General features: G+C 38.2%; 1 protein-coding gene across 2 annotated transcripts in view; it reads right to left on the minus strand.

Annotated features, from left to right (window-relative positions):
- Positions 1-1412: 1412 nt before the first annotated feature.
- Positions 1413-13322, minus strand: part of PIGK (phosphatidylinositol glycan anchor biosynthesis class K) — a 64524-nt gene continuing 52614 nt past the window's right edge. For both annotated transcript variants that reach the window (XM_052666080.1, XM_052666081.1), the window contains exon 11: positions 1413-2672. In XM_052666080.1, coding sequence (XP_052522040.1) covers positions 2556-2672 — 117 coding nt within the window. In that variant the 3' untranslated portion in view covers positions 1413-2555. The remainder of the gene's footprint in view (positions 2673-13322) is intronic.

Raw genomic sequence — 13322 nt, forward strand, 5'->3', positions numbered from 1 at the left:
AGTGTGTTTGCTTCACAGACCTACCTATACAGACTCTCAAAATATCAAAATTAATTCTGCTCTGTAAGTTTCTATGCAAGGAAACATAAAGGAGCTGTCAACTTGCCTATTTTCTCAATTCCATTACAGAGATCATCTGTGCACAACGCAGAAAGCATCTGCACTGCACAAGCATATTTTCTGGCCTGTAAAACACGAATAGTGTATAAGAATGTCCTCATTTGTTCCTGGAGTCCAGATCCCAAGTGAGTTTGAAGGGCTGTCAGCGGAAAAGATACCAACTTAGAAGAAATAAATATGTAATTGCACAAACACATTTACAGACAGCAAGAAGATATTTCTAGAGTTGTTTTCAGGCTAAACAAAGAATAAAACATATTGTATAAAAAATAATGTGTAGAATAATGTAGTACAGGCAACTTTATGGTGACTCTGAGAAACATGTATTCCAGTCCCTTACTTTGTGCTTATAAAAACATTAGAAAAGCCCACGGTGTAGTTTGTCGCATTTTAGTATAATTGTTGTTCTCACTTCAGTTTAATCACCTTCACGGGCACATTTACCAAGTGCTTCTATTTCTAAATTGCATTTTAATAACCTACCTAATTGCCTCCTTTTCCCTAAGCAGATAAGTTTTAAAAAGACGGAAAGTTTGGTATCTGCTGTTTCTTGCTGACATTTGTACCCAACATTTCCTGCAAAAGATGGTAGAAAAAAAATTCAGTAAGTGCTGAGGGCTCCCAGTAACTCTAATTCAAACTGAAGCAAGGCAGAAAGCTCTATCAATTTCACTTCAGCCATTTTTAATATGTGACAAAGCCAGCCCATAAAATAAATATTTGATTAAAAATATTCATTACAATAGAAAAAGAGGATCAAAGGCTGGATTAAAAAATGGAATGCAAGCAAATCCTCTAAGAACAAATTCTGCAGGATTCATTTTTCTACAGTATCTACACATATCCATGTCTCTGTATTTCTGCAGCAGCCTACAACAGATCTCAGTAGGTTGTTGTATGAGAACGTATAGCTTCTTGCATTTTAAGAGAAATAACCCTGGCATCATGTTTTGCATATGAACCTACTGATTGTGAAAGATCCTACCCCAAAAAACAAACAAACCACCAAACCAGTACATCACAAAGACATCCATTCCTCATGCTTCACACAGCTTCTCACCTCCACCTTCTCTGAAGAAGCGAACAAAGCTTTCACCTTTCTGATTAAGCTGCTTCAGTTATATAAAAACTTCTCAGTGGCAAACGGGGAAGAAATCACCAATATTTTCCACAGAAGAACAGTTTCTAAAATTATGAGGACATTGGTGTTTTCAATATAGCTTACTTGCTGTTCTTGGAGCTCAGCAAATGCTGAAAGCAATTCCTGCTGTTCAGCAAAAAATACCACAAGGTTCTAGATACCACAACTTTATTGTGAGGTCAAGGTGCAGCAAGCATTTACCTCCTGAAAATGGCTCATTTGGTACTTTTATCCTATCCAAGCCTAGAAGATACAGGGAGAAAAAGGATTTTTACATTCACGAGATGAGCTACACTTCTGTTGCTTATTGTTGTCTAACATCCAACCCAAGAAACAGCTGAGAGTCTCAGTAGCTGCCCTCCCTGTATCCTCTCCAGTCACTGCATACACAGAGGTCTCTGACAAGTCTGCTACCTCTTACATGAGATTATGATGCCACAGCCAGACTGAAAGAGAAGGAAAGCGAAAAACAATAAAAATGTGTAAGCACTCAGATTTGTTCTGTGCAATAGGAAAATGCTCAACACCTGATTCTAAGATAACACTACTGGCCTCAACATAAAGTGTTTACAGATAACACCTAGTAACTTTAAACCACGTATGCATCAGCTTTATTATGATTAGGGGAGAGAAGAGATTCCAAAAGCATTCTGCAAGAGTATCACCTAGTTGGCACCTACTGTTTTTATACATGCAGAAATTTGCTCTTCTCTTTATTAGTATCTGTGTATTACCCAGCCAAAACACAGTTAGCATGCATTCATCATTACATGTCCAAGAAGAACAAATCAATATGCCTGAACAGAATTTACAAAACCTAAATTATAAATCTCATCTTCCAAGTGCTCAGAAATTACTGGATACAATAATACTACTTATAACATTTTCCATCCTGATCCTAGAGTCACAGTCTTGCTTTATGCAAAAATCCAGTGCACTGAAAACCCCAAAATGTCCAAATCCAGATCACGTGGAGTAAAAAGATGACATCTATGACATGCTCTTGGTGGACACGGCGTTCCCATAGTTTCACTCTTTTTGGCATATCTTATAAGTAGATTCAGTGAGGTAATCATATTTTTGTTTCACTTGTACCAACTCAGAATCCTAAATCCAAACTTGTCTAAGGTGTAAGGACTGACCTAAGGGTTGTATTTAACAGAGAAGGAAAGAACACTTAGAAGTGAGATGCCAACTCTGTTTTTCACTATAACCATAATATACATAAGGAGAACTCAGGTGACACCAGTGAATCCAAAGTAGCAGTCAACGCAATCGTCTTGCTTGCTCAAATTCAGAAGATGTGCTTCATGTGTTTGATTCCATATGTCTTGAAGAAAACCATGATAATCAGTGCCCACAGTCCTAGAATAAATCCTCCAGGAGGATGCCAGTCCTTTGGTTTTGGTTTCTGAAAAGAAAAAAAAAGAAAAAAAAAGAAAAAAAAAGGAAAGAGAGAAACACAATTAGTAGTTACGTCTTCATATGAAACAGGCACTGTGCTTCACCAACTGAAAAAAAATAACATCCTGGCTGCAGAGAAAAACACAAGCTGTATTTCTTCGTGAAGAAGCATCTTCTTGTAGATGTTGATGGGAAGAGACTGATGCTCAGGCAAGGAGACAAAGCACCACAGAAAGCCACCAGAACTGTGCCTGGGACACCACTGATGGTGATACTGATGGTATCAGTCTGGGGGACACGTCCAAACTCATTTGTTCAGACAGAACTTCTATCTGGTCTCATGCTAATATAAGAGAACAATGTTTCAAGCATGAAAAACAATTTCAGGAATTGAAAATATGAGAGGTGTTGTTTTTCCATTACCTTGAATGTTTTCTACAGCTCCTTCTGTACGCAGTTATTTAAATAAACATACCTAAACACATAAAAAGCTCAGATTCATTATTAAAGGAGTATCATAACACAAAATAGGATTGTTTTTAATGTCAGTCACATTTCCCAGAGGCCTCATTGAGTCTAACTGCTTTTCCCTAATGGAGAAATATATTCTGCCATTCGAATACCTGTCCCTTCAACAATTTTTTCATCTTTGGTAAAAAGAAATACACTGCAGTCTGTTTTTTTCTTTTTTTCTAACACACACTTAACAGTAAGGCAAGATAAAACTCATCTGTCTCCTTCCTCCTCTTCTCATATTTACAAAAGTTTCAGATATTCCACATACTATGAGAAATGGATTGGGGAAGATAAGAGCTGCTGCACGCCCCAAGATCTGTCTCTGTAAGGCTACGGTGAATCCATATGAATGCAAAATTTTAGTCAAAGTATCAGAATTATGGTATTTAAAGGTATAATTCAGCCTGTCATGCCTATGTCAACTCTTGCCCTCAGCAGCTGTGCTTCATACATCTTCTATGCAGACAGAGATGATTTACAATAATAAATACTGAAGTGAGTGCTGGGTTATTTTACTCTGCCTTGCTGAAAGATTTGCACTGTTCTGTCCTTAAACAGAAAGAGGCACAAGGGGCACAAAGCGTATTTTGGTTCCAACACCTTTAAGTCAAATTTAAAATCCTCTGCCAGCAACATGAATAACTTACAAGAGATGGTACTGCTTCAATTTCTGCACAAATTTGCTTACAGAAGCTTGCCTTGTTGTTCTCCAGTAAACATACCAGGTGGCTGGTGAACTTGAAGGCAATAAGGAGCATTTTGCAGCATCTGTTCTTTCAAAACATCTCTTCTACCAAGAAGAAAACAACGTTTGTGGATTGCTCAGCTTCCATCTGCTAAGCTCCATAGATACAACGTTCAGATTTTTGCTGAAGTACCGTGCTTGCACTTAGCAAGTGGCACAAGTGGCCTCGTCTCCTCTGGCACCTGAAGGAGCTGATACCCAGAAATATTCAACATTTCATTTCCTCTGAAACCGGAATCACAACAGGCATTATAATTTACATTTGTAACAACAAACCTACAGTTATAAGCAAAAACAACATATACTGTTTCCTAAGAAGCACTCATCACCTGCAGCAGAGGCGTTACTGCTACTCTGCCACCTCACTGCTATTCACAGCCATGCATCTCCACACAGAGATCTCAGGAAATCAACTCTGAATGTTCAAACAGGCTGCCAGCACACTTCACTGCTGCAGGTAACAGCACACGACACTTCTCCACACAGAGGAACTTTCTTGTTCAAATCCTCCTAATTAACCCATAACTCCATATGCATATTGCAGTGCCCGTTTCATCAATCTCTTTGTACTATCAATCTTCCCTCTCTTGGATCTCAGACAAATTCCTTACCACAAAGTGGCACCTGACCCTTCTAGACAAATGACTTCAATTTGCAGTCAGTGACACTAAAAGCCTCTCTCTCCTATTTTGTATAGATCACGTAATTTAATTTCTTTAAAGAATTTATATGAATAAATATTTATAAGGTGATCTATGGGTATGGTTTTACATTCTGTCATACCACGTGCTGAAGGCTGCTCCAGGAAATTCCACAAGGAAACAAAGGCTACTGCAGTCATGTCTCTACACAGGGACATCAAGGGCATAGAAATAATCAGCTTAAAGCCATGTGATGCAGTGCTAAATCATGAAGGATATGTTACTGTTTAAAACATGAAAGTACCCCAAGAAGCATCTGAAGCTATACAAGAGCTTGGTCATCTTAAAAATAAATTACCTGAACAAAAAAGTTTTTTACAGACGTGAAGACTGGTAACTGCATGTAAATACTTAACCACAATAAAAGGGCAAAGAAATGCAACTCTGTTGTACATCTGTAAGTCAATAGCAAGGTTAATTGAGCACAAAATTATATCGAAATATGCCAGTACTTTCCATTAGCAACATGCAGACATCAAAACCTTATGAACACCTGAAAGGTGTTACACAGATTCATGTCTAAACCATTAAAGCATACCTGCAAGAGCTGGAGGAATACCAGTACTGCAGCCATAAGCAATCCCTAGATAAACTGTCGCTATGCATGAATTAGAAAGCATAAGTGAATACAGACTTTCTTCTAGATTCTTAAATTACAATAATAAATCAATATTTAACATATGAACATGGCCTAATTCAGCATCTTATTCTAGCAAATTTCTCTGTAAGGCAAATTTTTGAAAGTCAGGCATTTTCTCACTCACAATAAAATGCTAAATGGACAAAAAATATTAAGTGCTGCAGTATTTTGATTTGCAACTAATTACGTACCTTTACTATGCCTAAATTGATGTGAAAATGTGTATTACTAGAAGACTGCAGGTTTTACTACTTCAAATTTCTGCATAATTTTCTCTTATTTGGGACTTCTCTCGAGCAGCACTGACTCAGGTTATTCTGAATTTCAGTGTAACAGTACCCACATAAGAACTTTACTAAGGACTGCTTATATTTATTAGGTTTTGTGATTTCTGCTACAATACAACCCCATTAAAACGCCCCCTTCCTCCCCACAATAACAGCTGTAACACACAGGTGAAATGCACACAGAAATGGCACAATGCCTCACGAACAAATACGGTCAACAGCTTAATGGCCAGTCGTTACTGAATTGCTGGAGATTCCAAATTAAGAAGATAGGTAGCTAAGCAACAGCAAGCTTCCTCCTGTGAACAGTTTTCTGCTGCACTCTCTTTAGTTCTGCTAGATTCATTATTCTGAGAACTTAAGAAACAGTTAACAGGAAGTTGCTCCAAGTACTGTAATTGAGGAGAGGATAAAACAGTGCATTTTCAAACTGGATGGGTCTGCAGGGACCATAATGGAAAGTATCCAAGATTTTCATTGAAAGTGTTTTGTAAAACATACAGTACTTACTATTGCAATTAAAACTAGTTTTATTTAAGAAATAAAAAGTGTTAGATCAGAAGTAGTAATTAAATTAAGAATGGTTTAAATTTATAATGTTAGATCAGAACAGAAATAAGATTTAAAACACAGCATGGAAAACACTTGGATAAATACCATTATGATCTAACCCTATGGTCCACTTCCAGGAGAACTCAACTTTGTATCAGTGTTCCAAGTTAAATACTGTATAGAAAAGTTAAACCCAGAACTCCTATTTGGATGGCAGCAGTACATAAAGCAATGCACACGGTATAAACACAGCAGTATTATAGCCAGGAATTGAAGCCATTTCCAGACAAGAAAAGGACAGGCCAACGCTTCTGTCTATGTCAACAGCTGTCTATGTAAGAGAGAAACTGGAGTTTCAAAGTGTCCTAAGCCCAGTTTTGATGATACAAAACACCACCTTGGATCCTGGGGCTTTCTGGCAGGAGCAGCAGCTACTAGGGGAAGCTCTGTGCGTATCTCTCTGTAGATTTCTCCACCTCTGCCAGTCTTGGAGGTCAGCAGGCAGCAGCAGGAAGTAAATCACGTGTGCTGCTTGCCAGTACAGTGTCCTGCATCATTGGACATTGGTCATTGGGGTAAATGCTATATATTTTAGGGTGCAGATTTATAAGTCATTCTCATTTGAATGAGTATTTCTATTTCTTTCACCTTACAATGCTACAATGAAGATAGCTAATTTTATGTTATGGTCTGATTTACAGACCATTACTGAAATCTGGAAAAAAAGGTCTTTGAAATCCAAGGCTGACCTCAGACCTAGGGCTGAAACAGTTCACCTGCTTCTCGACTCAGGAAAAAACTGATCTCAGGCCAAAGGATATGGAGGAGCCAAATTCCACCACACAGCACACCATGCCAAGAGCCCTTCATGTATTTCTCAGAGACGCTCCATACAAATTCAGGTTTGCTTCCAATTTAAAATTTCAGGCCACACAATCATTGTATAATTCTTGTATGCAAACACACGACAAAGTTTAATTTCAGAACAAATTTACATGCATCACAATTAAATCACAGCACAAAACATATCCTCAGAGCTTTTTCTGTAAGTATGCACTTCTAATTTATTGGTTACCATTTTGATTCGTGATCCCCACAGTGGGGTGGGGGAAATCAAATAATTCCAGCCATCTAGAAATAGTTTAATCCTCTTTTGTGCCCATAGCAAGATTACAGTCAGAACAGAACTCCAACACAAGCAGTTCCTGTTAATCTGCAAAATATTTTAAAGCCTTTTGCCTAATCTCCTGGTTTGTATTTATTAACCACAGTGCCACGATTACTGATATCTCTAGCGTTAATAAAATGGTGAAGAAAGTTCATTCATCAACAAAAACTCATGGACAACATGAGTTTTACCAACATCTGCATTTTAAATATGTACTTTGAAAATTTTACAGTCACCATAAAACAAATACTGTAGTTTTCATTTCCTTCTAAACTATGTAATCTGTAGGGCTTATTAGAAATGATCCTCTACTTCAAAAATGGCTGCTCATTTGCTATTTTCTACTTTCAGTGTTATCTCTCAGCATTATATAGCACTTTAAAGTGTTTTTGGTGGTTTAACAGTTATTCATTAATCTTCCAACCTCTGACACAACACATAATATACTTCTTATAATCAAAGGGAGCCTTCCCAGCACCTGAGACCCAGTGCAGCTCAATTCCAGACAAGCCAGCGCTCATATGAACAATGCCTGGCAAACGGGGATTGTGCTAAAGGGCCCTCCAAACCAAGATGTGTGATTTGATACAACCAGAGCCAACAAACACAGCTCTGCACTGGCAGCTGTAATGATTCACATCTATCTTTGGCAGACTAGCACTGCAGAACTCTTAACTCTGCTGAGGTAAGAGGGCTGAGCTCTTACCTGCTCAGTTACAAGTGCCATTATGACACTTAGAAGCATACATACACTGAAGGACATCACATCTATTTAAGACCTACTAAGCAAATTATATTTAAATTCACATTCATTCAATATACTTCTAGGAAGCCACGATCATAATTTTCATAAAAGAGCACTTAAATCCACATCAGATATATGAAATAGATTCGCAAACACTGAGCTTCATGCCAACTGAAACATGCAAAAATAGAAGATAAGCAGAGTAATTAGACAGACTTGATATTAAAAGTTGGCCACCATTACTTCAAGAAGCATCCTTCTCAAAAATGTTTGTAATTAATTTAAACAAGAAGAAGATTATTAGCAAAAACAAGAGTAAAGACATTCAGCACATGGTGATAAACTTTCTTGACTGGAGGTGAGAAACTAGGGATTGTGCACTAGTGGCTGCAGCTCCATGGCCAGGACCTCCAAAAACAATTAGATGTAAAAGTGACTCACCTGCTGCAACCCGAATGTTGGGTTAAGCAGACAGAAAAGGCTGTTGCAAAAGAACAAAAGTTGTGAAAAGGGTCTGCAGAGGCTGCTCTTGGGGCAAAGTTATCTTGTATTTATATTTGCTAGAAAGGTGTAAAGTGTGCCAACCCACTCTCACAACTCCATTTTTGGAGCAGCATACACTGCCCACTTTCCCCTAGGGAAGATTTACCTCAAAGTCTTTTACAGGGCAGATGTTGTTGCTACAGCAACTCAAAGCCAGTGGGAGCAGAACCAGAACCAATGACCCAGCTCAACAGAGAAGAGGCCTCATCCTGTCCCCATCTGGGAGATGCACACCGGGCAGCCCTGCCTCCTGCCGGGGAGCTCCACCTGGATTTCCCATGGTGTCACTGCCTCAAGGTGAACCCTTCTAAGTACCTGTAAATCAATGGATTCTGAAGCAGTTTTTTTCTTTTCTTTTCTTTAATCTCATAAAATTAATTGCATGCCTCAAAACTTCCATTATGAAGCAGAATTTTGATCACTCACATTCAAATGAAGTTTTATCTGTTTATATGGAGAAACCATGATGTTCATCAATTGCTGTCAAAGTAGCAGTGACAGTTCTAACCACGCTTTTTTTTTCCTGGATATCCCACGAGTAACTCCTCATTCATTTCCAGGTGGCAGGCAATATTAACAACAGATGTTAGACAACATTAGATCTTATACTCACTATGTCATACTGAGTCCAAAATCTAATCAAACATCTTAACAGCTACATTTAAAGAAACTGAAATCCAAATCAATATTCTCTATTAGCGTACTTTTCACTGCTCATTTTTTAAGTGTCTCTGGGATCTCTACAACTATAATTTTGAAAGTTCTCCTTTGCCATGAGCTCTGTGTGACATTATACCTGTGCAGGTTTTTCTAGCTGTAGCTTGTACAACTCAAAACTGCATTATAGCTAAGAGGTAGGCATGAGAAAAAAATGGATAGGGGAAGAAGGACTGAGGCAAACACTGCCCACACATTTATATCAGCAAGATCGAACATAGATGTGTTTCTACTGCCACACGTTTTCATTTTCAGTGAGAAATCAGGGTACCACAGCTGCTGATAGATCTGTTTCCCATCACAACCCTGCTTTTAAAAGCAATTGTCTGTAGTGCTTTTGCACTCATGTGCCAGACAAGTATTCTCACCCAAGTTTATGTTGCATATACTCTCCCTGTGAGCAGAAGGAAAAAAAAACAAAAAACTAAAGGAGTAAGAACTCTTCTGAAATATCAACTCAAAACTTTTGGCAGTTCTAGCTGCTATACAGCCTTGAAAACAAATCATAAAACATGGAAGCAATACAGGAACTTACGTTGTGGTTGCACATAATTAGACTACAACAGAAAGCCATTTATGTTACACCTCATGTGTCAAATAACAAAGAGACCCTGAGAGCAGATTCATTCCTGTAAAGAGTTTTTGTTGGCAGCTGCCATTGAGAAAGAATGGCAGATTTATGGTGTCATATATATTCAGCATTCCTGTTCCCCCATATCCTTTGCATGGCACCAGTTCATCAGTCAGATGCTACCTGGGGCTCAACAGTCCATCTTTCTGGAAGAATAAATGAGTGAGTATAGCTGAGCACGCACCCCCACAGATAAACACATCAGTACGTGCAATACCAGCACTGATCTGAAAGGTGAGTCCTTTAAAAAGATGAAACCACAGATCTTCATATCTAACAGCAAACCAGTTCCCCTTTAGCTTCCTCCCACCTAAATTAACCACTGGTTATTTCCCTACTGGTGCCACGCTGTCGCTCAGTCCCATGTGAGTACTAATGGTCTGACAGCCCTTTATTTGTAGATGGACTTTCAGAACTCTTTGCATGCAATCCTTCTAAAAACACGAGATCTCTCCCTAGCTCAAAGCGTCCCTCCGCTGGAGCTGGGTTTCTCCAGGAACTCTGAGTCACAAGAGACAACATGTAGGGAAAGGGTGCTGGGAGCAGAGCGGCTGAGGGCAGGTAAAGCACAACAGAAGTGTCTGCCTGCATGAAGCTGAACCGCACACACACACACACACACACACACAGGATTTCCAGGAGAACAAGAAGACAGGATGCTGTCCTATCTGCTCAACAATATAATCAGAGCTCTCCCATTCCTGGAGTCTTCATTCATTTACCCCTTCCACCCATTCTTAAAATGGAAATGATTTCATCAAATTTCAACTCTCTGAATTATTTAGGAAAACAATTCCAGACAGAACACCAGAGAGCAGCCTGCCAATATCTTTATCTCTAGCCATTCATCAGTCCTGTCAAGAGCTTGTGAGCTACACTGCCATGCTCCTCGCAGCACGCTACTGAGGGGTAAACAAACTATAATTAACTTAACACAAAGTATCACCAACAACACCTCACTGAGTTACATGGTTAAGTGGGATAAATGTGTGAATATATTTGCAGCTAACAGTGCCATCACCAGAGGAAAAATGTTCAGCAAAGTATCTACCATCACAGGCAGCTCCACAAAATATGTCAAGCTAAAATTGATAACATTCTATTCTGTCCTTACCAGTGTAAGTTCATTCTAACAGCTTCTTCTTATCCTGCATGCATTCAGAAGACATATAGCCGATAGAATGAAAAAAAATGGAAAACTATTACTGTTAATTTTACTATTCACTGAAATAAACACTGTCTAGCAGAGAAACTTCCATGTGTAAACAGTAAAATGTAACGATTAAAAAAACCAAACAAAGTTATGAGAGAAACTGAAGCATTACAGAGCACTGAACTGACACCAGAACACTGAAATTAAACTTTGCATCTTGGACAACCCACTGTAACTTCAGTAATCCGTTTCCTATAGAAATGTTCTGATCCTGCACCTTTTTAGTGACAGGTAAAACAAAGCACAGAATGTAGTCTTAGGCTCAAATTGCACACGCCTCCACCAAAAGCACACTAACAGTATTTTTATACCCTGCGCCACCGAGAGTAAGCAATTGTTTTAACAAATACTTTGCCCTTTGCCTGTGGATCTAACAAGGTCCCCTCCTCCACCTTCTGGCTTGCCTGGGCTGCAGAGTGAAGAGGAATTGTGCAGGGCTTCATCTACAGAGGCTGCTCTGGAAATACTGCCTCCTATTTATTTCCATGGAAACTACAACTGATGCAAAGAGTGCAATAACACAATTCAATAGAGCGCATTCTCAGCTACAAAACGCTCTTTTCAACATAGTCAATACCATTAGCTGTACCATTGCGTGTTGTGATACAGACAAGATTGATAATTAAATTCCATAATAATTAACAAAATAAGTGCAGTAGCTCTGCATTCTTTGATATTTTCAGCATCTTTAATAGAATCAATGCTTATATTAAAAGGCAATGAATCAAGTTATTAAAGTAACATTTTTTCATACAAATCTTTATTGCTGCTGCTGACCATGATGCTAATGAGCATGACAGTTTCTACAACTCCAAAATTCCAGTGCTAGGAATTACATGTTCACACTTAATTTTTTTGTGGCTTAGCTGTCTTCATCTAATATCAATATTTTGTACTTGGACATAATTTAGAATAGGGGAACCACTCTTATAAAACTATTTCAAATCCATTAGGCAAATTTTCTCACTACGATATGAAAACTGTCAACTACTTAATTAGCACACCTACTTCTCCCAAGCCTCTAAGTGCACCTCAGCTATGTTTTATGATGGCCCAAGGACAAGAAATAAAAAAGAAACCACAACACATCAATTATGTCTCTACTCAATTGTACAACTATTTTAAAATGTGTGAACAGTTAAGACAAAATTGAAAAATTACCATAATAGGCTTTTGACACTTCCCTGCTTAAGCAAAAATTAATTCTATCTCCCTGTTCTTAATGCAAAGCCTTTATAATTTTACTAATCTCAAGTTCCCACAAGCGGGAACACAATACTTTCAAGTACAAGAGTATGAGGCTTGGCATCTCCTCTTTTTAGTTATGCAGTTTATTTGATGGAAGTCTAAACCGCTAAGCCTCCCTTTGTGCTTAATATAAGCCATCCTCAGTGGAAATACAAGTTAATTTAAGTGAAATGAAGTTTTAGGAAGAATGAATTCTCTTGCACAGAAAGCTTCCCTAAAAGAAAGCTTTCTTAAAGCAGCATCTGTTTCCTGAGTTGCTCTAGAACCAGGAATAAAAAATAAACTAAAACGAAGAAAGATTTATAAAAGTTATTTTTCCTTGTGAACATCATAAATGTAAAAAACCACCTAATGGAATACCTTACTTATCATTTTCCTACATGTTTTCTGTTTCATCTTATCACGCATGAAGAAGCTTTATCAGCGTAACGAATTAGTGTGTTCTAAGCATAAGAACTTTCTGTTTTATTACCAGTGATTATTATTATGCTCACTGCTTATGTTACAAAGTAAATCTAATATATTGCTGGCATGCATTTCCAGATACAATAAGGTGTGTGGATCACACACTAAATTTACAGAGTTATTTCATAATTTTCTTTACCCTCCACCACAGTTCATATATTTGTACATCAGATGCTATACTGCAGCAGCACATGGTGTGTTATGATGCCTACAAATCTATTAAGGTCACAGAAAGCCTGTGCATATATTTAGTCTATTCCCATGTGAGTCAGAAGTATATTATTTGCATACCATTATGCACTGAAAACCTATTCAGTTATCCCCACTGGAGACAACACTCCACAGTGACCTAAATAGTATTCACTTTCCCAATATTTGCAGGAATACCAAATAAATGGAACCTAGTGCAGATAGACCCAAAAAGAGATGAACATCTAAGAATCCGGGCTTATGAATGACCAATGATCCAATGATAATGAATGGAGA

Source organism: Tympanuchus pallidicinctus, unplaced genomic scaffold (assembly GCF_026119805.1).
Source record: "Tympanuchus pallidicinctus isolate F22 unplaced genomic scaffold, pur_lepc_1.0 scaffold7, whole genome shotgun sequence".
In the NCBI taxonomy this organism is placed as follows: Eukaryota; Metazoa; Chordata; class Aves; order Galliformes; family Phasianidae; genus Tympanuchus; species Tympanuchus pallidicinctus.